Below are 27,809 nucleotides of genomic sequence, written 5' to 3' on the forward strand. Positions count from 1 at the left end.
CTGGAATACTGCATCACCAATCAGGAGACAACAGGGACATCTGGATTGTCAGGCTCCCCGGGGCTATGGAACACAGAGAGGTGGAGGCTTTTAGAGCAAGAGTCAAGGACTTTGCAAACAAAGCAACTAATGGAGCTGGGCATGAGGCAGAACACAAAGCCCGGCTCCACTGAGGGAAGCCAGCAGGCAGAAGACCAATGACTCCAGGTGGTTGATCAATTAAGGGAGCAATCCTAGACCAGGACAGCCAGGACAGTCAACACCTGTGTTCTTGTGTGGAGACTAAAGCAGAGGAAGTCAGACCTGAGAGTCATCTTAACAGTATACCCTATCGCCACACTGTCCGTCTTCCACCCAGAACAGTCTTGGGATGGATCTGCTACCTTCCACACACAACCTCCCAGCCCTGTAGCTGACCAGTCTCCCCCCTCTCTCCTTTCTCTCCTTCCTTTGTCTTTTCTTCCAACTAGTGGTGTATTTCCTGTACAAAATAGTACGTTTTGTTAAGCCTTTCTCATGCATGACTGTCCTGTTCTTTAATATCGATGACGATACCTTCGCCTGTTCCCACATCCTATCACCCCGTCCCTCTCCCAATAGCCCACTTCCTGCTTCGTGTCAGGTGGGTGGGTGGGTGGGGGTAGGTAGATATACAGATGTATAGATAGATACATAGATGGAGAGAGAGATAATAGACAGAGAGATGGATGGGTGATAGTGAGATTTATGTAAACATCACATATGGAAGAAAGCATAATACCTAAGTCCATCTTCCTTCACTCCACAGGATAACCCTTAGTCTGTCCACATCCTGCAAATGACATCAGCTCACCCATTCTCAAGGGCTGGCTTTAGCTCCGGAGCCAGGCCTGCCTCTAGTCAACACCTATTCCAGTCCTTGCTCTCTGGCTTCCAACTCACCCCTAAACTCCTGCTAACTACTCCCTGCTATCTGCCCCTTCTCCCTGGCTTAGTGAACACACATGTCTCCAGCCCCAAGTCACCCAGAAGTCTAGTCACAAACGCCTGAAGAGTTACTTGCCCTGCCTGAGGGACAGCTTCGCCTCTGCTCTGGTGGTACACACCATGCCCTTGTCCATAGGTTACGAAGGGGGCAGTTTGACGAAAATCCTGAAGGAGATTGAACAGAGCCCTTTGGTGATGCTGGATCGCTGGTATCTCGAAGTCACACCCAGAGAAGAGGTGGAGAATGGAGACCAGGTCCCATACAACATCATGAACAACTACTTCTCCATTGGTGTGGTAAGTTGGTCACTGGTTGCTTTTCTGCATGACCAAAACGTGTCCATTGACCCCTCGTGGACCCCTACTTCTTGTCTGTTCTGTTTGTCCCTAGACCTGATTGGGTCTGAACATCCTCAAATCTGGCATGGCTGTGGCCACCCCGAAAGTACAGCCATTCTACCCCTTGGCTGTAGAAGAAATTCTTACCCCTGTACTTTTAACAGAAGAAAAGACTGGGATTTTTCTTAAAATGTATCTATCCTTCAGATAATATGAAACAATTAAAGGAAACAAATGCCAAGGAATGAGGCCAGGAAGAGCCCCTTTCGGGAGTGTGAGGAGCATCTGATCCTGAGAAGGGAGCACATGCTGCCACCAGGCTCAGTAGACAACACTCAGACTCCTCGCCTCCTGCTCACACACCTCCTCCCAGTCCTACCACACATTCTCCAGGTGCTTCACACACCCCTAGGAGGGTTCTCCTCCCGCTGCTGCTCAGGCGAAGGCCATTGTTCCTGCACGATGCTTCTAATCGCAGCCCATCAGCGTCCTCCATGCATTAGACTGGAGGGACGGCTTTAGGGTGCCTGTGTCCCCTTCCTCCCATATGCAAGTGTGTGCTTGCATGCACAAATACAGACACATATGCACACATGTGTACACACACTCTTATACACACACACAGACGGATGGGCAGACAGACAGACAATGATATCTGTGTTCCCTTTCTATCCTCCGGCCCCAGCCCAGCTAGTATAACTCAGTTTGTCATACTGAAGTCAGATTCTAGATCAGAGCAGGCACTGCTTCCTAGGCTGTTGGGGACATAGGATGAGCGTAGTCTTTTTTTTAAAAGTATTTTATGTATATGGATATTTTGTCTACATGTATATCTGTACCAGAGGGCAGACGAGGGCACCAGATCCTCTAAAACCAGTTACAGATGGGTGTGAGCGGCATGTAGGTGCTAGGGGATGAAGTCAGGACCCCTGGAATAATACCCAGTGCTTTTACCACTGAGCTACCTCTCCAGCCCCCCAGCTGGAATGTCCTTAAACTGAGCTGGGGCTTGGGGCGGTGGTACAGAAAGGAGAGCAGCTTTACTGGACCCCGGCTGCATGCTCTCTCCCGGGGCAGGCTTGTTCATTCCAGTCTTCACAGCACTCTGTAAGCATCATTCTGACTGCACAGAAAGGCTTTAGGACTCTCAAAGAGATAGACCAAGGATCTACTCCCTTATCACCCCCATATTCCCCCCCACTCCATCTCCCATCAGTCTTGGGTCTAAGCATCCTTCCTTCCTGCCTCCCTGTCTTTGGGATTGTTCTGAACAATATCAGGTGCATATGAGACCCCTCAGGCCACCGGCTGGCACCAGACTGAGGGTTACCCACTCCCCTTTTTCCTGTGCCTCTTTTGAAACTAAAAAATAATAATCCTCGCTCACAGTGACGACAGGATCGAAGAGCAGCCGCATTTGCGGTGTTCTTTCTTTGTTGTTTGTTTTTATTCTACTGATGCACAGAAGAACACTGTGTCTTCTGTTCTCTGAAAAAAGGAACAGGCTTGAATGAAGGCTTTGCCTTCACCTTCACACTCCTACTCCAGCCCTCTTCGCTATGACGGAGGCAGGCAAGGCATTGTGGGTCCAGGATACGGCGCTGTGACTGTGGAGGTGCTGCGCTAGGGGTTCCTGCTTCCTCACTGCCTTGTGCCTCTCCCCATCCCCCAGATTTTCCACTTCTGGTAGAGGGACACTGTCTCAAGCCCTCTTTCGGGGCCACCTTCAGGGAAGGTGCGCGTGCACACACACACACACCTTTCTTATACTCAGGTCCCTCTCCTCCTATGCCCAGATATCTTCAGCTCCAGACAGCCAGGTACCCATGCCTCTGTCGGGTTCCAGAGTATGGGGATCCCACCATCAGCTTTACCAAACCTCACGTCTTTTCCCTGCCATGACCATCATGTAACTTGGTGTTTATTGAATGCCTGTGGTACACCCAGCCCGATTATCTTATTGCCCAACTGTGGTAGTTGTACCTGTGTGAGTCCAAGTTGAAGGGCAGCAAAGCTGGGGATCAGAATATCGTGCTCTTGAGTCTCCTTAGCTGTGGCCTCTGCCCAGCGCCCTCCATCTTCACAGGGCTACAAGCCATAGGAGTGAGGGAAGGTCTCCAAACCCAGTGGGAGATGGCTCCGCGGCACCCCCTTTTCTTAGTAGAAATCCGCACCAGATTCTGACTTCTCATTTGACGCTGAGGCTCTCAGCAAGGTCTGTGATTCTGCGTTTTGAACAAAACCCTGGAAGCATTCTGATGCTGCTGATCCTGATCAAGGCCTCAGAGAGGCAGGGCAGCCCTGAGCAGATTGCACAGAGGAAGTGGATCTGGCACACAGACATTAGAATTGAAAGAGAGGGGCTTGAGAGACAAGGGAACGCTGGCACCATAAAAGCAGCCAGCCAGAACTGATTGCTGAGCAGCGGGGTGGGTTAGGCTGCCCAGGAGCTTCCCGCTGGCACGTTACAAGCATGTCTACCTTCAGAACCTTCAACACACCTTCCCGTTCTTAATAAAGCTCTGGCTGGAAGGAACACAATCCCCAAGATCTGTCTGTCTCCACACAATTGTCCTGTAGACATCTTTCCCTCAACTAGATACCCAGGCAGTAAATGAAAGAGCCAGGAATCATGGCTTTAATGCTTTCATTCAGGAGGAAGGCGAGCAATAGGGAGAAAAGGGAAGCAGTAGGGAGAAGTTGGGAAGGAGGGAGGGGACCAAGGAGAGAGGGGGTAGAAAGGAATAAGGCTAATTGCCCTCCAAGGAAGCACAAACAGAAAACCATCACCTTCAACAGCCACCATGTTTACCCACCTGACCTACACAATTCCAAGGATACCTTTTTCATAGTTCTTTTCATATACCTTTCGCTTGTGCATATTTATTGTCATATTGTGGATGAGCGAGGAGATGGGACTTTTTATCTCATTGGTGTGCCCTGAGCTTTTCTCTTGAGAGAATGTTTGCAGGGCATGTGTTCTCGCTCTTTAAAAGCTGGAAGGCGAAAATCCTGAGAAAATAAGTACCCAGTGTGCAACCCTGGCTGAGCCTGGGGCTGACATTTGCAGAAGGTCTTGCTTCCTATTTGACTTCCCAAACTTTGTGAGAGAAGTGGGTATGTAAACCAAGCAGGTTCTACCTCCTTAGGATGCTTAAATAGAGTCCGACTCCCCTGGCAAAAAGATGCCTGCAATGTCTTTGCCTCTCGGAAGGACTTGTGATGCCCACCGAGCAAATGGCGGCTGTCTTGCAACTATAAAGATGATGGTTGTGGCACCGCGCAGTGCCCCCGGTGCAAACAGAATGCATTTTCCAGACAGAGGGTTGAGTAAGACCGAGTCTCCTGGCCTGCCCTGGGAGTCACTGCGACTCAGAGCTGCCATACAGCCACACACGAGCCCAAATCAATGAAGATTTTGCTCTTTGGTTTTATCATCCTTCCAGCCGCAGACATCCCCTGGGAAGAGGTCTTAAACAGTCATCCAGGACATCACTTCCTCTGGATTCTCCGGCCTCTTCCTCCCTGCTTGCTATTTTTGAATTAGCTGAAAGGTCAGGATGGCCAGGTATCAGTGACAGGAAGTTAGGGACTACGAAATAATTCCTGGATCTTGTGTAACTCGGAACTCCTCCCGGGCTCTGCTTTCAGTGAGCCTTCCCAGAGTGGTGAGCAGCTAATCCCTTGACTCAGTGAAGTCTATTTTGGATGCCAGAGAGCCACCAGCCATACGCCATTTTTCTACCTTATAGACTGCTATTAGTGTTTACCTGCCTCGTGTCCCACAGTGACAAGCCTCCTACCCACTGGGGAGGGTGTCAACAAGACAGATTCTGTCAGCGCTGAGTTCTCATCTGACACGTGTGCGACTCACTGAGAAATGTGACTTAGATAAGCTGGACACATCTTTTCCACTCCCTTATCTGCCATAGATTTTAAAAACAATCCAAACTTCAAGTAATATGCCCTGTGGTCTCTTTCCCGTCTCTGTCTTCAGAAGTTGCCAGTGTGACTTAGGCCTGCACTGTCCAGGATGGTAAGCACAAGGCACACGTGGCTACTATGAACCTGAAATGCCTAATTTAAGGTGTGTGTGAATGTTTAAAAAAAAAAAACACGTATTTCAGAAGAATTGAGATATAAAGAAAATTAAATATATCAATATTTATTTATTTATTATATATAGAAATGATAGAATTTACAATAGGTATATTGGATTAGTTAAAACATTCATAAGTTAATTTCATCTGTTCCTTTTTACTTTTATGTGTGGCTTCTAGAAATTTTTAAGTCACAAACATGTTATATTTCTATTGAACAGCACCTGGCTTAGACATTCCAATGTATCAGAGTCCAAACGACAGCAATTTATGTTTGAGAGAGAGCCAAAATCCTTCATCCAACCATATGTTTGAGGTTTTGGCTGCAGAAGGAACAGCCCTTGTCCATACTTCATTTCTTCTTCCACCCACGCCACACAGAACACACGCTGACTGGCGACTGTCAGAAATACCGTGGCTTCCACTGGCCTGCAATTTCTGTCACTCTCTCTAGAATGGAAGTGTGATTTTGCTATAATTGTCATCAAGAAAGTCTCTGAACCCATAATATAAATATGTCACATGCCACGGTCAGTGCTCAGCATGGAGGCCTTCAACAGAGTAAACGCCAGTCTCGATTCTCTCTATGCCCCCCCCCACTTCCCCTGGAGTCTTTACACCGTCTTTCGGGAGACAGCTTAGCTCTCCCTTGCTGTTTTGTATATTTATCAAGAGATTACACTGTCAGATTAGGAGTCATGGGCTGAGCTAACGATATTGTAAATGCTGGCCTTTGGAATAAGAAGCCACACAAAATTTAGTAATGGAAAAACCAAGGGCAATATGCTGTGGGATATTTGTGGCTGGTTTCAGAAAGAGCTAAAGAGCCAATAGCTAGGCAGGAGGTGTAGGCGGGACTTCCAGGCAGAGAGGGGAAGTGGGAAGAGATAATCAAGGTGCAGAGGAGATGCCAACAAGACACAAGAGGGAGTCAGACATACAGAATGAAAGAAAAATAGAAGGTAATCTACATAGTAAAATTAATAAAATGGGTTCATTTAAATTATAAGAGCTAGTTAGGAACAAACCTAAGCTATAGACTGAGCTTTCATAATTAATAAGAAGTTTTCATGTCATTATTTGGGACTGGATGGACAGAGAAAGACTCGTTTCGGTGATAAGAACAGAGAGAAGAGTATCTGCAAATATCCCAGGAATTAAAACCAGGAGGCAGTTCCAGCTGTGTCTGGAGTATTGGCAGTGGTGTGCAAATCATGCCACACAATATATGAATGTTTGCTTTGGGTTTTGTTGTTGTTGTCGTCGTCTTCGTTTTTTGTTTGTTTTTGTTTGGGGGATTGTTTTGTTTCTTGTTTGTTTGTTTTTGTTTTGTTTTGTTTTTTTGAGACAAGGTTTCACTGTGTAGCTTTAGAGCCTGCCCTTGGAACTTGCTCTGTAGACCAGGCTGGCCTCGAACTCACAGATATCTGCCTGTCTCTGCTTCCCAGGTGCTAGGATTATAGACGTGCGCTACCATTACCTGGCAGTTGTTTTGTTCCTGACAGGTGAAAACCCAGTCCTTCACAGGAACATAGAATGCTTTCTGGAATTCTAGGAAATCCTTTGGCAAATGTCACATCTTATCAGGAGTGTCCACAGAGCCTGCTTAGAGACAAACAGGGAAGTGGGCATGATCTGAGCTAGGAAGACCTGCTGTCCAGAGAGGCTGAGTAGGCTGTGTGGGTCCCGGTGGAAGAGGGCCTCCCTGAGTTTGACACCTCCTACCATGTGTCCCCAACATGACCTGGACCTTCAGCTCTTGATGAGTCTGAAAACTACAAGAATAAGTCAGTAGCAAAAATCAACTATTAAACTCCCAAGAAATGTTGTCCCATGTTCTAGACCTATGGCCCCAGATTTCACACAGTGACTGCTGGATGAGATCACCCTTGTCCCTAGTGGTAGCATGGTCCCCAAAAGCTTCTTCAGTGAGACTGCACGTGACTCTCCTGAGGCTAAAAACAAGGTGAAGTCAGCGCTGGAAACTGCTCTGTTGTACTTTTCTTACCAGGAAGCAGGGTCTTCCCAGCGTGATGGCACACACCTTTAACCCCAGGGCAAGGGAGTCAGAGGCAGGAGGATCTCTCTGAGTTTGAGCTCAACAGGGACTACATAGTGAGTTCCAGGTCAGCTAGAATCACATGGTAAAAGCCTGTCTCAGAAAGAAAAAGGGAGTGGTGTTGATGAGGAAGGAAGGAAGAAACGAGCGAACGAAGAAAAAGAGAGGGGGGGAGAGAGTGGAAAGGAGGGAGGGAGGAAAGAAAGAGAGAGAGAGAATGAATAAACATTAGCTAAAAATCTGCTCCATGGAATTTTAAGACTCTTCCAGACACATAGTCTAGTAGATGTATTTTTGGTTACTTATTGGGTTTTGGTTGGTCGGATGTTTGGTGGGTTGCTTTGGTTTGTTGCGATACAGTCCCAACCTTGTAGTCCAGGCTAGCCTTGATCTTCCTGCCTTGGTCTCCCACATGCTCAGCCTACAGGGGTGTACCACCATGCCCAGAGATTTCTGTGTTTCACCGTTGCTGCTAAGCAAATCTAAATCAGCTCACTGTTGCTGGACTGTACCCTCTCCTACCAGCCAATTCATTTCCAGTATTCAGTAACTGCCCCACAGTGTTCGGTGGGGACTGGGTGATGAGGGGAGGATAGATCACACTCTTCTGCTGGAAATGGGCTTGGTAAGAAGTGTGGAAGGCTAGGTTTGAAGAATTGAGTTCAGCTTTGGGTTCTGCTCTGGACTACAGATCATGGTGCCCCCCCCATCACAAGCATAAGCTCTAACAGGACAGCTGTGCCAGGAGCAGAACCTCAGGGCTAAGAGGTTCCAAACTGAACATGAAACACCCAGAAACAGTGTCGAGGGAGCCTCATGGTGGGTTCTGAGGTACAGGAAGCCAGGCCTGTAGCCAAAGGGAGAGGGAGGACAGGGAAGGGTAAAGGAAGGGATTAATCTATGGCTTTGGAACCAGTCCTGTGGCCAGAATGACTAACAAGAAGAAGCGAGAAGTTTAATATAATACCCTTTTATTATCAGCTAAACTTGAGACATAGACAGCAAAGGGTTAATACATAATGGCCTCCAGCAACATCAGCTTGAGATTTTGACAGGTGCTATGTTATGTAAGATGTTATCATTGCTGGAAGCTGGTTGAATGGAACATGAGAAACATACTATTTTTGTTAACTTCTCATGAGTCGAAATATTCCCTATTTTGTGCCACGGGCTCCTGGCTTCCCCTGAGCAGAGCCCCTCACTGTCCTAGAAGGGGCCCGTGGCTTTTCCTTCACTCCAGAGTCTGCTCTTGCCTCAGTCTCCAAAGAGCTAGGGTCTCAAGCGGAACTGTGGCTGCTTGCAGGGCCTGAGGTACAGAGATAACTGACAGGGCCCTGAGGCAACGAAGCTAGGCTCTGAAAGAACTGAGGGGTGGCACTAGCTTCCCCTTGAACCGTGGTCAAGCAGCTGAGACCTGGAAGTCTCCAGGATTTGGGCATTCCAGGAGCCCATATGTGTCCCTTCCCATCATACCTCATGGCTACAACCACTAACTAGGCTTCTGCCTTCTTTTCTTTTGTTTCCAGGATGCTTCCATTGCCCATAGATTCCACATGATGAGAGAGAAACACCCTGAAAAATTCAACAGCAGGTAAGCGAGCTTGCTAGCTGCTGCAGTGGCACCCCGCCCGCCCGGCACTGCCAGCCAGCGCGGCCTCCCACCTGCTACCACGGAAATGTCCTTGGCCTGGGTCGCCCGCGGACTTAGCTTTGCTGCCACGTTGCCGGAAGAAGGGTTTCCATTCCTAAGAAGAAAAAAATGTCAGAAACCTGTCGCGGCCTGGCTGCCGATCCCCTCCCGTAGGAACGGAGCAGGGGGAGGCGTCTGGGGACGGCATGAGTGGCAAGGAGCATGCCCTTGGCCACCTGGAACCCCACCAGGGATTCAGAGGTTTTCCCCAAAAGCCCAGCTTCCCACAGCAGCTCGGGCTTGGGGAGAAAAGGGTTCTGCTGGGGTCTCAGATCCGGGGAGGTGCCAGCCTCCCTCCCTGACAGCAGAGGGCAGCAACGAGGCAGTAACCCCGAAGGGCACCCGGTGGCCTGGAATGGGCTCTGGCATGCCTGGAGATTAGTTTCAAACATGAAAGAAAAGGGAAAACCAGATGAGTTGCAAGCGAACCCAAACCTGTCTTGCAAAGCGAATGGAATTTACCAGAACCAAGATGTGACTGGCATATAATCACCGCGGAGTTGACCACTTCTCTTTTCTCTCTCTTCCTGGCAAAGCCCATCCAACTCCATCCTCTGTTGTACTATTTCAAGATCATGATTGGATTCCAGGCCTAGCCTCAGGCAGATAGGGAACAGGGGGCTAATAATTTGGACTTGATCTTTGAACATAAAGGGATGGCCATGTATTTAGCCCACAGAATTCTACTCAAAGCAGAAGTTAAGAGTGTTACTTGAGGACATCCACTTACAGCCCAGCTCCTGGCTCTACAGCCTGGGAGCTTCACCAGGGAGAGTCTGAACACAACGAAGTAATGTCAAACTGGGAACCAGACAGCAGCGGAACTTCTTCAAGGTTGCATTCTGTCTCACTTAGACCCAAGGTCCACAGCTCAGTACAGGCACGTGCTCCCAGCCCCAGTCACAAACTGGCAATGCCACCCCTTCCCTCAGCCTTCGTCACCCCTGTTAGAGGACACAATCACTATTCTTAAACTGTTATACGTATTTTATTAAACTATGTACATTTAAGAGTCCTATTTACACTGGAAAAGTGGGCAAACTTTAAGATATTTTTTTAAGCCAAATACAAATCTATTGAGGAGAAGAAAAGATGCCAGGCACAGAACCCAAGTTCTGTTATGCCCAAAGCTTGTGGTCGTTGCTATTGTGGCTGAAACTGACAAGACCCGGCCCAGGCTGAGATGGCGCTCTGATCCTGCCTGTGGAGTAGGCTCAGGTGTAAGGGGCTGGTGTAGGTGCCAGAGGGATCCTTCCTCTCCCTCAGCGAGGCTGCGAATTTCCGAGAGTCCAGATTCCTCACGCTAGGTCAGTTTACCTGCCCATTTTTAAGCTTCTCTTATCCTTCAAGTCTTTTTCAGAGGTGGCCCCGAGCTCTACTTCTGGGTCAGACAGGATGTAGGTGGTGGGTGGCCTTTTTGAGGATAACTACTTTAGGGGCTTTTTCATTGTGCTCCAACTCGGGGATCTGGTCACACAGGACAAAACTTCTGTCTCAGCTCATTTGTTTCTTGACGTTCTAAGATGTTGTCTGTCCACCTCTCCACATTCCCCTGTATCTAAGGACCCGGGCTGGCATGTTGTCATGGTTACTGATTCGTTTCAGACCCGACCGGGGCCGAGCGTAGTCTTTCCGTGTAGACGTGGCAGTCATTCGTGAACGGATGGCCCCTCTTGATAACCCACATGGGCTGTAGGGAGGTGTGCTGTGGCCCCTTCAGAAGAGGACTCTGATTTGGACCTCTTGGCAGGAGACCGCCTCTTCTTTCCCACATAAATAGTATCGGTCTCATCCTCATCCTCTTGTTCTTCCTCTCCAAAAGGAGTCAAACCCACCCCCTCTCTGCTCCCAGAAAGGCAGATGCTCATCCCAGCAGAATGGCAGCCTCGAGACAGCTTTTGAAAATCACTCCTGCCTGTCCTACAGACTTTCAAGATCTTCTTTACACACGTACTTTACACACATACAAGTACTCCATGGATGTGTCTGGAAAATGCCGTACGCCTGTGAAAGCCATGGCTTCTGCTCATCCACTCATCCATTCTCTCACTGACTCACTCACTAGCAACATCCTTTGAAGATATGCTGCTGCCCACACACCATGTATCTAGGGGTCTGGAACAGACGGCCCATAGCTCACTGCCCCCTGCTGGAAACTGGCTGGAAAGCAAGCACGCATACCTGTGTGCGTGGAGTGCTGTGAGCAGAGGTGGCCTAAGAGACCAAAGGCAAGGAGCAGAGAGCTGGGCATGGAGGATTTCCCAGGGACAAAGATGCCCCGCCCAGGTTAAAGAAATCCAGATTGGTTTTTTACAACTTGGTAAAAAGAGAAGGGCAATCCCCAGAGTTGGAAAGAGATGGAAGGGAAGATCGAGAGTGAGAGCCCAATGTGCTGGGGAAGAAGCAGCCCTCCGTGCCGCTGTGGCGTCACCTCCGGTCACGGAAAGGAAGGTGTCTGTCCCTGTTAGAGAATGAGGAAGTAGAAGACAAACTTTATCCTCTTCCCCAAAACTGAGACCAAGCAACATGTGTGCTCTGTCAAAAAAAAAAATTATTAAGTCCAATTAGAAAGATCAGTCATGGCAGGGGGTTAGGGGGGTCATAACGTGCACCCAAGTGTCAAGTATGGAGGAACTCATCATGACCTATAGAATTTTCTCCCTTCTTCCTTCCTTCCCAAATCCCCTTTTCAGGACAACTCCTAGATTTGGTGGGGCTTAAGCCTCATGTTTTACCTGGCAGAGATGACAGGTTTATGGATTTGAATTTAAGCCTGCGTACTTGCTGGAGAAATGAAGTTGTTCAGAGGGAGCCCCTGTTTTACAAAGTCGCCAGCCATTTCCTCTGGGGAACTTTGGGTCCATGCTGCTTCCTTCTTGCTTGCTTGCCCGTATTGAAAACACCCAGGAGTATTCAATTTGTCCACCCAGAGGCAGGCAAGCAGCCATTTTCTCCAGGCTTCCTTATTTAGCATTGGGGATGGTTTTAAATAGGCAGGTGGTTGTTGCCATGGTTACTCCCATTACACCAGCAGCTAAACTTAGGAAGGGCCACAAGGGATAGAAAAAAAAAGCCTGATACCCAGGATTTGCGAATGTAAATGATATTATCAAACAAAGCTTCTTTTTACTGGGCTGAACTTGAGTTCTTCAGAGAGTGGTTGCTGCTTGGCTGTAAGCCTTTAGCATTAAAGCCTAAGACTGGCCCCTCTGGGATAACCTTAAGGCTAAATATAGGGAGTTGTAATTGGTCTGTTTGTTTTGTTTTGTTTTCAACATGAACGGGCTAGTCAGGGCTGGACTTACCGAGGAAACCTGAACTTGCACATTGCTGGTCTGCTTGGGGGCTGTTCTAGTTAATTCTCAACCCAGGGCTCCAAAGGCCACAGCGGTTCTGAGAACATGAAGTTGTACCAAAAATAGTGTGTGTGTGTATGTGTGTGTGTGTGTGTGTGTGTCTGTGTGTCTATGTGTCAGTGTGTGTGTGTCTGTATGTGTGTGTGTGTCTGTGTGTGTGTGGCATTCCAAGGCCTGTGAATCCTAAGAGGCATCAAATTATGACTCAATTATTGGGGTTTCTTAATTCTTCCCCCGGTGATCTCGCTATACTGGCTGTTGCCAGGGGAAGTAGTAGTTTTAAGAAGCCAAGTGTTCTCTCCAGTGGGATAACTTCGTTAATGGGAGAAAAGGAGGTGGTGGCATGAGGTGGTACCTCAGCTAAGTTAGGCCCCTTCTACCACCTAGTTATTGACACGTTAACTCTTTGTTCCTGATTTAGCAATGTTATGAAAATTACCATCTCTGTTGGTATAAAGGATGCAGAGTTTTAACTCTACTGAAATTCTAATCTGTTAGAAATCGCTCAGGTGTGAGTGAGACATGGTCGCTGCCTTTAAGAAATGCATACTCTAGCCAGAGATGGTGGTGCACGCCTTTAATCCCACACTGGGGAGGCAAAGGCAGGCGGGTCTCTGTGAGTTTGAAGCCTGCCTGCTATATGAGTTCCAGAAAAGCCAGGGTTCTGTAAAATAAAAGGAAAGAAATTGATAGTCTAACAAAAAATGGGAAATAATCCTCAAATTCTTTTATGAAATTATTTTTATACAAAAGGAATTTACATTTAGTAAGCCATTGGGAATACAGGCAGCAGTCAGCTTATTAGAAAAGTTTAACGTGACTCTTCAAAGCCCAGACATAAGCAAGCGGTGGTTTGAGTATGGAACCCAAAACTAAGATAACCAAACTAAGAACTGTAATTCACTTCGAGCTCCTATTAGATGCCAAGCAGTTAACTAAATATTTTATAATAATTAAACTATTTAACTCTCAAGACGACCTTACAACATAAGTCTTGGCATTCTTGAATCGTGACTGTGTGGGACGAGGAAACAGCCTGGAAGAAAGCGGCAGACTATCTTTTAATCAGTGAGCTTGATTCGATTTCTAAGCTACCTCTAAACTCCAGCGTGCAAGCCCCTCTGTCTCTCCTAGGCCTCATTCGTATAGATGAGTGTTCCAGTGCTCCCAAGGCCTCCGCCTAGGTGCGTGTTCTTTATAACATACAACATGAGGAGCGCTCTCGCTCCCATTCTTGTATCACCCCTTTTTATCTTGTATAACCTAAGTCTTCTCCTTATTCCACTGTCCACAGCAAGGAGCAAGACTGGCTATGGGATTTGTATGACCCTGGGCAAATTAAAACACAGTCCCTTGTTGAAACATCTCTTAAGTTTGTGAGCAAGCAGTAAACTAAGCCAAAAGCCCTCCTACGCGCCGGGCCTGGAATGACTGCACAGATATCATACCTATGAGGTGGCCATGGCAAGAGGTGAATTCATTAACAGCCACATTTGTCCAGATCACAGAGTAGACAGTTTGCAAAAAAGGTAAAAGAGAGAGCAAAGAAGGTTTGAACTCGGGAGGAGACAGAGTCTCAAATTTTTAGAGGGGTCATGGTCAGTGTTCACAGAGGAGAAAAGGACCCGGCCTAGGTCTTCTGCGTACCAACCACCGTCCTCACAGTTTCCAGGCTGTGTCTGTGAAGTTTTGTGTATCTGAAATCTAATTCATAAAGGCACCCGAGGCCACCATCGGTGAGCATCCAGAAAGAGTCTCACTGGGGAGTATATTATTGCTTGGGAACGCGGAGCGCTGGGGGAATGTGTCATATAAACCTGTTGAGTGTCTTCCACTTGAGCGTGTCCCTCAGCAACTGAGACTGAAGCCGTGAGTTATTTCCTGTCAGGCTCTTCAAAGGGCTCACGCCAGCACGGTCAGTACCTGATCACCTTTCTTCAAAGCCCTTGAGCAGTTAGCGGACTCTAGAGTGTCAGCTTCCCTGGAGCCAGGACCAAGATGCTGATGAGGGGTTCCCCAGAAACCTTAATGTAGTTGGAATCTTTCAAAGGTTAGAACATACATTGCAAAGAACTAAGTGCCTAGTAGATATTTATAGAAAGAGGCAACAGGGCTTAGCCCAAGCTGGCATCAAAATTTGGCTCTGACGCTTATTGGCTGTGTGACCTTGGGTGAGTAAGTTAATCTCTTTAATCCTTTGCTTCCTCCCTTGAAAGTCTCGCAAGGTTGCTAGAAGCAGTGGAGAAGTACATCTGTGGTGCATAGTTCGAGCTCAACAATATTTGCTGTTGAATATGACTGATCGACAAGCATGCGGGCTAAGCACTGTCGTAAATCACCTATAAGTGCTGACAATGGATGTATATTCGATGGAGTACCAAGAGAGATATGTTTTTTGCGCCATCTTTGTTATATAGACAGTATCCTGAAACTGAGAAGTTGGAGAATATGGAAAGTTGTATAAAATCTGACCACTGGGAAGGTAGTCTTAATTAAGAAGGGTTGGACGGAGCGGGATTTGAGTTCTCCTGTGGACACCCGTGGAGGAAATTCCTTCCACTGGCACTACGGAGTGGAGTTTGGGGTCTGAATAGCCGAGGTTCTAAGGCTAAAAGCTGAAGGCTGGGTTAAAATGTGAGGGGGTCAAGAACTCCCAGCTGACAGGGTGGTTGGAGAGAGTGAGGGGAGGGTGCAGAACAGATGCCAGGTGCTCCTGGAATACGTAGTGCTCCTCAGCCCCAGCCGAGAACACAGCTGGTGGAGAGGCAGGTGGCCCAGGCAGTCGGATGCTGGAAGTGCGCCTGTTCTCGTGGTCGCTGTGATGTGTGCTCTCCTCACTCCCTCCTCCACCTCCCCTCCTCCCCAACCTGGGCTGAACACTGAGATGGTGTCTGGGAGCACAGCGCAGACTAGCATGTTTCATGCATGCAAGTTTGAAAGTGCAGGGGCCTCCTCTCGTGATTGCTGTGGCATGCCTAACATGTATACTGCTTACATATTAAACTCCCTTACCTGAAAATGAAACCATTCCAAGTCGTTCATTCAAGAACCCCATGAGGACCCCAACTTGCCGTCTAGATGTTTGGCTTTAACAGCCACAAACATGAGTTCAAGTTCCTGGCAGTTAGAGTCCCGTGCCCTTAATTGGGCTTTCGGTATCTCGAGAGAGGTACTCAGCGGGCCAAACTGTCTGCTCCTGTTCCCCCCCCATATGTAAAATATTGTTTTCAAATATTTGGAATCTGGGAAAGGCCCACATGAAATTGATTGTGGTGTTTTCTACTTTTATTCTTACTCCTGTGGGTAATTTGTAAAGAAAATGAAGCTCTTAGGCTTCCTCCATCTTTCAAGCCAGCCGTGGTCCAATGGGTCTTTTTCTAACTACATCCCTCTGGTGGCCTTCCTTGTCCTTCTCCATGACAAGGACCCTGAGATGCAGGGAGCCATTCAAAGCTCCCAGTCTCCCCCCTTGTAAGATCAACAGACTGGCAACTTGTACCCAGTCAGAAGTCTTGGTCCTCTTTGCCATGCACCCTAACATAGCCACAGTTCTGGGGTTAGATCACTACCGCTTTCTGCATGGTTCTGCCCCATGCAAGTCTGCGACCTTATCTGGGAGCTCAATAGGGAAATGCGTTGAGTGCTCACCATGGCACAGCAACAGTCGGGGCTCCTTTTAGAACGACTCACACCACCAATGTAGACCCTGCAGCAGGTGAAGGTCATATTAGCTGACTCAGAGCCATGATTCTCTGAGCTGTAGGGGTAGCTAGCTAGCTGGTGGCCATATGGTGAGTCATCAGGCTGGAAACATCCGGCACGTGCTCTATCTAGACTTAAAACCGTCTTCAACAAAATACCAGCCGATTTTCAGCATACGCATCTGTGGTTTATATAGTACATCGGGTTATGAGTGCGAATTGTTTGGGAAGCAAACACAAGCTAAAGGGAAAGAAAAGAAGCATTGCGCAAACACACTTGCAGCATGCTGGTGCATTTTGGCAGCTCATGGAAGTCCCGTGGTACCTGTCTTTATAAAGCTGAATGAACTACTTTCTAAATAGTTTTCTTTGGACAAGCCATGCAAGGCCACTGTAGAAAATAAATCATGCCACCCCCATCCCAGGAAATCCGATGCTCCCAACATCTACTTCCTCTCAGCATTTTCCCTCTGGTGTTTTATTTCCTTGAACCACACCATATATACTGATCTTAAACATTATGACATTGTTACAGTAGCAATAAACGTTATCTCAGAAGCATTTATAGGCTGTGAAAGGAGAATTATGGAAAGCAGCTGATCAGAGTAAGTTTATCCATAGTGGGGATTTGATTAATATTTTTCAATTAAAAAAATCACAATTGTTTTGTTGAGTCGATATGAGAGCTTTAGAAATAGTCAGGTCCCATTGCAATTTAAGTCATTCTTTGGCACGCTGTGCAGCTCTTCTTCTGTGGAGGATAAATAGAAGCTGAAAAGGCCTTAATTCTCTCAGTTCCGGGCCCTCTATGTGGTTTTGCTCTGTCTCAGTAGGACCTGTTTCTGTTTATTCATTGGGTGGCTCTCCAAACTGCACAGTGGTCAAGTGTTTGAGCATGAGCGGCCATGAGAGCACGCAGTGAGTACTCAGATGGTGGTCTGCTGGGCCCTTTGGTAGCCGTCACCTGGGAGGAAGCTGGAACACATCGCCTTAACAGACATGGTCGTCCAAGTGTAAGACAGATGTTGGCTCATTTTACAGAGAAATCTGAAGGTCAGAAGAAGTATTTTACTAGTGTTCATATTATAGGGGAAGGTTACCAAGATCTACGAGTCACAGGGAATAGGGGAAGGGGCCCAAGATCTGCTGGTCATGGGAAATAGGGGAAGGTTATCAAGACCCACTAGTCAAGGGGGATAGGGGAAGGTTACCAAGACCCACTCTAGTCAAGGGGCATAGGGGAAGGTTACCAAGACCCACTAGTCAAGGGGGATAGGGGAAGGTTACCAAGACCCACTAGTCAAGGGGGATAGGGAAGATGTCAGATACCTATAAGTCAAGGGGAGTAGAGTGAGGGTGTTATGCATCAAAATTAGGCCTGCCTGACTTCACAGCCTCATACGTCTAACCACTCTTCTATGACTCCATGTGCCCAGCTTGATAGTGCGGCCAGACAAGAAAAGAAACAGCCAAAAAAGAGCCCAGAGAAACCACAGAGCCAACTAATGGACTGTGTGAAAATCATAAGTAAACCACACTCATTTCCCTAGAGAAAGCAAACAGGAGCTTTGGGAATGGGCTTCAAGGAAAGGACTCACAACAGGAACCTCTTAGCTCAGCTCAAGAGACAATGGGGGAGAGCAGAAGGAGGCCTTGTTATTTGAGGTAAGAAGACAAAACTTTTGGTCTAGAGCCATACCAAAGCCTGACATGAGATACTGAGAAAAGTTGCAGAATCTCTTGCAAGCATTCGCAAAGCACAATTCTTGATTCATCTGTGTTGAAAAACACATCATTCCCTTCTCAGCCCAGGGGTGCGTCCACGGCACCACCTCAGTCCAGGGGTGCGTTCATGGCACCATCTCAGTCCAGGAGTGTGTTCATGGCACCCCCTCAGTCCAGGGGTGTATTCACGGCACCATCAAGCCACACCAGATGGGAGTGTCCTCCCAACACACCAGATCTGCCTGGGGTGTCCTGGCCAAGACCTTTCACCACATCTTGTCCTGCTTAACTTCCAGCGGCTCTAAGTTGTCCCTTCAACCCATCCTGCTGCTCTCCCACTCAGCTCCCCCTAAAGCTGTCCATTTGTCCCCTGGATGCGTGGTTGTTATCCTGGTGTCATGGCACCAAGAGTCTCCTGCCAGAACCCACATTCCACTTCAGAGGCCCCTAAGCTCTCTTGCTTTGTACATACGATTCCTTCTCCCCAAGCACCGGTGCCACCTTCTTGTTGGCACGCTCTGTGTCTCTTACCTTCCTGACACACCTGCCCTCATCCTCTTCTCCTCAACTACTGTGGCATCTCCTCATGTGGCCTAACCATCACCTACTGTTTCAAAGGACTACCATCGTGTCCTAAGCACACCCTCCCTGACCAGCCCCTGTTCTGGACTTGGATTTTCTCTTAGAATCCATCTAGAAAGCTTCTGACACCCTCTCTCCCACATTCACTGCCCTCTTTGATGTATACAGTTTACAGTTTGGGGGCTACGCTGCTCACTGCACCCACTCATGTAATCATTTCCAGCTCAGAATGGCTCACCTTCTTTGGAGCCTACTGAATTCAACTGGAAAGGTAGCGTGTTCCCCACTCAGCCAAAATGTGTTAGGTTCCCATTAGTCTTCTGTGATAGCGAATATCATTCTAGGGTGGAAAGGATGGACTACGACATCCTCTTCTTCCTGGACCCCTTCAGTCTGCATGCACACAGATCTGACCAACTACAGCTTGTGTCCTTGGACTCTTGTCAAAATCGCCACCTGTCGGTGACTTGAAGTACCAGGGATTTATTCTCTGAAATCTGAGATCGAGGTATGGCCTGAGAAGTTACTTTCTCCCCTAAAGAATATTCATCCCTTGACTCTCTCCTACTGCTGGTTACCAGAACTCCTTGGTAGTCCCTGGCATGTAGAAGCATCCTTCCGGTCTTCTTCCTTGATTATTACATGGCACACTTCCTGTGTGCCTCTAACTCTCTGTCCTAATATCCTACCCCTTCTAATGTTACCAGTCATTGAATTGGACCCACCTTAATCTCAGTCTCGTCTTCACGTCTCCAAGATCCTGTTCCCAAATAAGATTTCATTCATCATGCAGAGAGTTAGGGCTTCAATAAGGTCTCATTCACCACGAGGAGAGTTAAGACTTCGGTATATCCTTTATTCAGTGTGAACCACAGAACCAGCCTTCTCCAGAACCCTCGCACTCAGGAAAGAAAATCACAAGAAGCGTGATGCACTTTGTTTTAAGAAGGGGTCAGGAACATTGGGGTGAGAAAAGCAACTAGCTTCAAAAGTGAGGCTAGGCTTCAAAAAGAAGGTCAGGAGGGAGCGTTTGGGGTAGAAATGAGACTTCAGCAGGGAGAGCCGGCATCAGGCGAGGTAGGAAGAGGGAAACAGCCCAGGCAGAGAGCAAGGGTGAGAACATCACAGATATAAAAGTAAAGGCAAGAGACTACACGGGAGGATGAAATCACCTGCAAGGCAGCTTCCCAAGAGCTTGGTGTCTACATGGGCATTGGCCCTTTATCTTCAAGGAGGGTGAAGGTGGACTCGGGAAGTGGACTCAGTCACAAGATTTGCAAGCCTCCTGTGGCTCTGCACATACAGATGGCACTAACCGGGCTCAGTGAGTTCTAGAAGATGGAAAGGAGATGAACTTTGGAGGGGGATACGGTACGGATATCTGGAAGGAGTTGGAGGAGGCAACTAGAGGAGATATGATCAAAATACATGTCTGTATACATGAAACTCAAAGAATAAATGAAGATATATTTTAAAATCCAAGGCTCCTAGAAGCACTGTGACCAGAAAGCCCTGAGCCTGGCTCAAGTGTCAAAGTAACGTGAGACTGACATCAGACACAAAGGGAGAGAGGAGCGGGTAGTGAGATGAGAACACCCAACTCGGCTAAGTCTGCGGGAGTTGGCAGTTACCAGGGCTGGGGAAACATGGAAACCAAAGACAGGACTTTCTCTCCAGTCCTGAAGTAGAAGATCATTTTGGGGATGAGAGCCACACAGCATTCTTCTTCGCAAGCACAATTTCAGATTTTTTACTTGCGGAAGTCAACTTAGGTGGCTTTTAAACACTGTGTGTGTGTGTCTGTGTGTGTGTGTCCCTGGAGAAGAAAAGAATGTTGGGATTCCTTAGCCATCTATCTGCTGTACTTGACTAGCTAGAACTTTGGAGAATTGTCATTCGTTGCAAACGTTTTTTGCCATATAACCAAGTCCATCTTTATACTTAGAACTTAGTAGATCAGTGCGTTTATCCTATCTTATTTTTTTTTAACTATCCACAGTTGCACTTATTTTGTTAAAAGGAAATTGAAATACAAAATGAAAGGGTAGTGTTCTTAAGAACGAGTTAAGTGATTTTAGTTTCATTCCACATTTAAATAAACATTTCTTAAAGAAAAATTTTAGCACTCGTACTACTTAACCAAAAGAAATTTTGGAAGCAGCCTCTCTTTCCTCTCCATCGGAATTACTGACTCATCAGTAAAATAAGTTGTCTATCAAGAAATCTCGAGGAAATGGCTTTATGACTCTGCTGCCAGGCCATGTGGTGCCGATGTTGACATAGAGACATGGATCCCTGAATTTTCTTGGATTCAACATGCAAGGAGCTGAGCCTCAGCCCTCACCTTGCCTCTTCTGTCCTATGAGCTACTGGGAAGTGACTCACTTCCCCGACTATTAGTGTTTGGGTGTATAAAACAGAAATTACAACTATCTCACAAGGTGCATGGAGAAATTAGACCAGATTGATAAATACATTTGAAATGATTATTATTGTTTACTGTAGGAAGTAGCAAGGAGGCCGTTGCAGCTGCGTGTCTGTCGGTTCTTCAGTGCCAATGAGTCTGTATCGCAAATGCCGCGTGCTCTGGCTCTCGTCTGCTATAGCCTTAGCTCTGGACAAGATGTTAGGTTTCGGCCTCGTGTGTGGCATAAGCGTCCTCTCCGTTAGCACTCTGTAGAGTGTCATTAGGTCTCTACTTTGAAGCCGGGAGGAGTGTTTAAATTCTGGTGTTGGGGAGAAGGGGTCCCATCACTTCACTTTTTACCAAGAAAGCCATTTCCCAATCTTCTGATGCTCTTCAGTAAAAGAAAGGCTCTCCTAGCCCTAAGAATGCACTTCAGAGCCTCCAACTGTCGCGGACTTTCGCAGTCACTGATATTCGTGTTGACTGAACACACACTTAAGGAGAAATTCCGCACTCTCTAGAAACAAGACATTTTCTATTCTGTTCAATGGAGAACTCCTTTAATCTTGAGAGTGGGCCTTCTCGGAAAGCATTTTAAAGTGCCAATCAAGCCAAGTACCTTACATTGCCTTTGAACTCAATGTGCCGAGAGTTCATTGACAGTCTCCAGCTCTGGGCTACTGTGGGGCATGAGGTAGTGAGAAGGTCGTGGCTAAATTAAAATCTCAAACTGTTGAGTTTAGCGAAGCTTTTATTGCAGCTGTCAATACGGTGTCCCAGGTAGTGAGGTTCTTGCCTTCCTCTTCCAGATCACCTTGGTTCTGAGCTTGGGGAGAGTAATGATCAAAGCTCGTAATCGAGGGTAGGGGTGAAAAATAAAACAAATCGAGTTGATGGCCTGGCTCATGATTTTACACACAATCATAATCTCCACCCTACACGACCCCCAATCTAACTGCTACGCGTGGACAGGAGGTTGGGATGGCCAACATTGAGCCAGTGAGTTAAAAGAGACGTGTGGAACCAGACAGCCTCCTAACTGGACAGTTTGCCCCTCTGCCATCAAAACTCTATGGAATGGTGTTAAAATTCTTGAATAGTCTTCATTTGTCAAAATGGAAAGCTTGGGGGAAAGATGAATATAAACAAAGCTTCTTTCCCAGTTCGAAAAAGGTAATTAAGTGCATATAATTTTTGCAAATATCACCAGCTTGAGCCTTTACTCTGCAGCAGCCAGTGAGCCCTTGAAGTAAGACATGTATTAGGACTCATGGCCAATTATGGCAGCCCCTCAGATGGCAAGGATCAGCCTGGGAACAAGTGGAGGAGGCACTTTGAAGCAGCTTCTGAGAGTTCTAGGAGGAAATGCAAAGGCCTGTATGAAAGGGCCACACATCCACGTACCTGCAGAGGTCAAGGAGCTAACTGATGAGATGGATGGATGAGTGTAAGGAGCGGAGGGGACTCCAGCAAACGGTAGAACATAAGAGACGTATAAAGTGAGAGACCTTGTCTTAGTTAGAGTTTCTACTGCTGCGAGAAAACATCGTGACCAAAGAGCAAGTCGGGGAGAAAACGGTTTATTAGGCTTACACTTCAGCATTGCTGTTCATCACTGAAGGGAATCAGGAAAGAACTCAAACAGGAACCTAGAGGCAGGAGCTGATGCAGAGGCCATGGAGGAGTGCTGATTACTGGCTTGCTTCCCATGGCTTACTCGGACCACCTTCTTATAGAACCCAGGACCACCAGCCCAGGGATGGAACCGCCCACCATGGGTTGGGCTTCCTCTATTGATCACCAAATGAGAAAAAGCCTTACAGCTGTATCTCATGGAGGCATTTCCTCAGCTAAGGCTCCTTCCTCTGATGACTCTAGCTTGTGTCAAGTTGACACACAAAGGCACCTGGTACAAACCTGTATGGAGCTTCAGACAGTTGTTGTCAGAAAGCAAACCTGGTGCTGATTTCTCAAAGAAAAAAATGTGGGATCCAGTGTGTGTGTGTATGTATACATATGTATGTGGTGCGTGTGTGTGTGTGTATGTATGTATAATTTTCTAATTTTGAAAACCACTGTGCAAGTACACCCCTAGACAGGTAAGATCCTATCCCCCAAGCCATCATGCCAATACCGAGGAATTATAATGTAAAGCTGAGATGGGAACCAATGGTTTATTTTTCTTGCTTGACTTGGTCTACAAGTTATTGATGCTGTTGATGTAAATGAGTCTCCTAGCAACAGAAAATGAACATTTGAGCAATCAGTATGTTTGCAATGACAGAATGTTCCAGGGTACCATAAAAGACATTATCCCAAAAGAAAAGGACCCAGATAGTCGGCAAAGCTAGAGTCAAAGTTTGATTCGGAAATGCATGCCAAGTGGAAGTAAGAAAAATGTGCAGTCTCTGTTTTGGGGGTAAAAAGTAAGAGCATGAGGCTCCAACAAGGAGGATAGATGTGGGCCTCCTCAAAAGCGAAGGACAGGACAGCTAACAAAGGCATCATGAACTCAGAAGCACAACGGGCTCCCTCAGCTCCCTTTTCACAGTAAGCAATATTAGCTGATGTAAGCTCCAGGATGTACAGGGAGTTAGCAAGAAGATGCAGGGGAAATATTTTTCAATGGTTGGAATATTCATAGAAAAAAATCTAAGAGGAACATTTTTCTGCAATCTTTGGGAGCCTTTAATGTGGGTCCAACCTACTAAAAATATGCAAAAGCAGAACAAAGTGTTTTAGGTGAGGTGGCCTCTTCCTCTGTAGCCAGAATGAGGATGGCTGTCCCTCTGCACCATGGATTCTGACACTGGGATGAGAGGCCCTAGCAAGAATCGGGAGTTTATCCCATAATCCAAGAGGAACATTTGTAACCAGGAACCTGAAGACCAAGCAGGAGGAGCTTTAGAGTGAGATTTAAAGAGGATAAACTAAGAACGTGCAAACTAAACTCTAAAACCATAGCCCACCCAGGACAGCAGGTGTGAGTTAGAAATAAGAAGCATGGCAGAGGCAGTGCCAAGCAGTTCACCCAAGGAAATGACAGGGTGGAGCGTGGAGACCTACAGCTGAGACGGGTCTGCGAGCTGCCAGTGACCGGGCAAGCCGGAGGAGTCCATGCAGGACCAGCACACTGCCATGGAACAGTACTACGGAGCAACAAGAGAAGGCACGCTCATGTAAACCGCAGTCACATAAACGGGTGTTAGGAACACATAGTCGAGCATAAGAAGTCCCAAACGTCAGATCAGAAGCAAGGCAGAGAGCATACAGTTGAGACTTCAAAGGGATGCATGAAATGGATTCTGCTAGCAGATCTAATAGAGGTTTCCCAGGCATTCAATGTGCTGGCCGATGCTTTTCTAATGTAAGGTTTTTTTGTTTTTTAAGCTGACAAAGGAAGGAGATGGAAGAGGGGGAGGGAGGAGGAATTTATCTGAGCATCTGCCCACATGGTGAATTTTCTGCCTGTCTCAAGGACAGTTTCCTAACTCGAGAGGTAGAGGAAACAAAACTGCTTTTCTTGGCCCCTATGTGACCAGGAGGCATCTGCCGGTGATGGAACAGAAGGCTCGGGAAAACTTAGCTGGAGGTTGAACAGCCCGCCTGGTGATCTGGGTCAGCAAAAGAAAGAAATACGATGCACGCCAAAGCACGTCCTCGCCCACCCTTGTTGCTCCTGCTTCACTTTCTCGCCAACACCTCTGGCCCAGGCTCCAAGGTCGCCACCAGGGACTTTAGGTTAATGGAGTGTCCGTATTTCTTTCCCAGGAAGTTGAGGAAAGCCAAGATACCCACTCCACATTGATCAGGAGAGACGTGCCACGTGTATTCCAAGCTGTAACACAACACTCATGAAGTTTGTATGTGGCAGTGGGTTTCCTTGGGTTCTGTGTATGTAGCATGTAGCCATATGTAGGGTCTCAATTTCCCCAGCCACCCCTGTAAGATATATAATGCATTCCCAGTTCAAAGATGAAAAAACTAAGTGACAAGGTCAATGGCTTGCCCAGAGCCACAGAACAGGTGAGTGTCTGAAGGATGACTTGAACCCAGCCTGTCTGGCTTCTAACCAGAGAGATTCCTTCAGCTCAGCCAACCTGTCTCCAAACCCAGACATTGCACTCTGGGGAACAGGAGGGTTAGCTGTTTCGGGTTAGTATGGGAACCCAATCTCAACATAACCCTGTTTCTATGGGTGCCATACACTCACAATGACAAACAACGGGCTTAAGCGAGGAACTTTTGTAACCCGACCTATCAGAATCATGTTCAGAAAGGCTGGGGGGGGGGCGGGTGTTGGGGGGAGTAGACATATTATCCAGCCCACATTCTGACTTTATGATGTCATCTCCTGAGCTTTGTTCCCCCCAAGGAAGTGTCAGACCCCTTTACCAAATACTGCAGAGACACCTCCATGGAAGGTGTGTTTAAGAATCAAGTGAGCAGCCCTTCAGTGAGTCAAGCAGCTGTGTTGATTCAGGCATGCGGGCCACATGCCATCAATGGGAACTAAGACTGTTCCCGATAGCTGGGGCCAGGTTGGGGCGGGGGGAGGAAGGGCTCTGCTGTCTGTCCAGAGGGTCCCTTTTAGCAAGCTGATGGAAAGTGCACCGTGGACCTGTGGCTCAGCTCGGCTCGGCTCTCGGTTATAGCCCTGGCTGGTCAGGAGCCAGGAAATGGCTTCTTCAGCCAGAGACTCATTGTCAGCCAAGTGCCCGCCTTCTCTGGCCTTCGGGGCTTAGGTTTTAATAAGCTGTCCTCGCCTACGTGTCTTAAATGTTCCCAGTCACCTTCAGGTTTGGGCTTCAGGAGCTGATGAAGGGACAAACGCTGGAGAGCACAGCTAAGTGCAGAACCTTAGGCGGACACATTCCTATGTCACTTTTCCCTACTTCTTTCCCTCCCAGCCGGGGCTCCTGTCTGTCCCGGTATTTGACTGTGTTCACTGATAAACACTTTAGCCAGCGGGCCTGCAGGGGAAAGAGATTGCTGAGAAGCAGGCACATTTCGTAAGAGATTCTTGTTGGTTGTCAAGGCTGTTTTTAGAAGGTAGAAGAAGGAGCTGTTTTCTGGTGGCAAGCACGGACACTGGCATCTCGGAACCCGGGTTCTCAGGACAGGGAGGTCCTGACGACATGGCACCCACCTTGACTACTCCCAGAGGTCTGTCTGAAGTTGCCCAGGAAGGGGCGGTGTGTCCATCACCATAGCAGGTGTCTGAGCAGCTTGCTGGGACTTCAGACAGACAGACGGTATCCTGAGTGTGTTGGGTGATCACCTACTATGAGTCTCAAAGAAGCTTTCCTTTATTTATTTACTTATTTATTTATTTGGTTTTTTGAAACAGGGTTTTCTTTGTGTAGCCTTCCTTGGCTGTCCTGGAACTTTCTCAGTAGACCAGGTTGGCCTCTAACTCAGAGATCCACCTGTCTCTGTCTCCCAAGTGCTGGGATTAAAGGCGTGGGCCACCACTAGTGGGCTCTTTCCACCTTTAAGTGGGTTCCAGAGACTGAATTCTGGTTGTCAGACTTGTGTGGCAATTACCAATACCCGCTGTCCTCGGGCACACAGTAATCCTTCTGCCGTCACCTCCCAAGTGCTGCGGTTATAACTAGTGGTCACAATTCTTTCCTTAAAGAAGCTTTTTCAAGGGCTGTGTCTGTGCATGGCCCTGTGTGATAACAGGGGAGAAACTGACTATTTCAGACTCAGGGAGGCTTTATCGTGATTGAATGCCCTCTGGAGAAGATGCTGTCAGAGGCGGGACAGAATTTAAGAGAGCCTATCAAAGGAGATTGTGTCCTTAGTCCACAAAAGCAAGCTGTATCCAGCGAAAGAGGAGAGCCACTATTAGGAACCTGTAATTGTTTGGAGGTCAGGCTTAGCCTGGAAAGAGAAGCAGAGTCTCCAGTGTAAGGATATGGGTTTGGCCCCTTGGTCCTTTTGGCCAACTGGAAAGCAAAGACCAAGGAGGAGCCCAGACCACTCTGACAAGTACCAAAGGACATCACACGAACACAGCCAGACCACCTTGAGATTGGCTCCCATGAGCTACAAACATGACGGGGAACTACTAGTCACTCGCTCTTCCGAGCTTGGCTGTGTGTTCCGTTCCTCTAACGTGCCTCTGTGGCATGGTAGTGGAAGCCAGGGAGAGTGTAGTGGTAAGGGATGTGGATTCCAGGGCAGGAGCCGGCTTTTACATCCCAACTCTATTCCCCCAGCAGTATTCTCAAAGACTTACTCAGTTTCCTAGAAACATAAAGAGGATGCCTAGAACAGAACCACCATCCAGACCCGGTGAGGAGTATCAGCTCCGCAGGAACCCTTTAATGGCCCATGAGTACACAGTTTCCAACCATCTCCACGGCTCTCCGTGGATGCCATACTCAGCAAAATCTTCGTCATCGAGAAATCCTTCTAAGTTGTGATTCCTTTTCCCATTCTTACTGTTCAACATCCATTTGCCTTTCTTTCAGTATCTCTTGATACCCATCAGTTACATGATAACTGATAGACTCCCATTCCATATTTTTATTAAGAACTTACTCTTCTTAAGTTTACCCTCTTCCCTTTCCTCCCTCCAATCCTCTTATATGCCCCTCCTTTCTGTATTTCAAATTTATGGCTTCTTTTCATTCCATATTTTCAAAGGATTTAATTCACTAGTTATCTCATGTGGTCTTTAGCCTGATGGAATGTACAAATAAGTAATGTCAACAGTGGGTAGGGTGGTTGCTAGCACCTTTAATCCCAGCACACACAAGGGAGAAGCAGGTAGATCTCTGTGAGCCTGAGACCAACCTAGCCTTCACACTGAGTTCCAACCCAGTCAGGGCTACATAGTGAGACCCTGTTTCAAAAAGGGAGAGAGGGGAGAG

At 47.5% G+C, this 27,809-nt stretch overlaps 1 protein-coding gene across 6 annotated transcripts in view; it reads left to right on the forward strand.

Annotated features, from left to right (window-relative positions):
• Nucleotides 1-27,809, forward strand: part of Dgkg (diacylglycerol kinase gamma) — a 207,806-nt gene that overhangs the window by 115,368 nt on the left and 64,629 nt on the right. For all 6 annotated transcript variants that reach the window (XM_075967989.1, XM_075967983.1, XM_075968007.1 and 3 more), the window contains 2 exons: nt 1,103-1,263; nt 8,991-9,055. In XM_075967989.1, the coding sequence (XP_075824104.1) occupies nt 1,103-1,263; nt 8,991-9,055 (226 nt within the window). The remainder of the gene's footprint in view (nt 1-1,102; nt 1,264-8,990; nt 9,056-27,809) is intronic.

The sequence above is a fragment of the Microtus pennsylvanicus genome, chromosome 1 (assembly GCF_037038515.1).
Source record: "Microtus pennsylvanicus isolate mMicPen1 chromosome 1, mMicPen1.hap1, whole genome shotgun sequence".
Lineage (NCBI taxonomy): Eukaryota > Metazoa > Chordata > Mammalia > Rodentia > Cricetidae > Microtus > Microtus pennsylvanicus.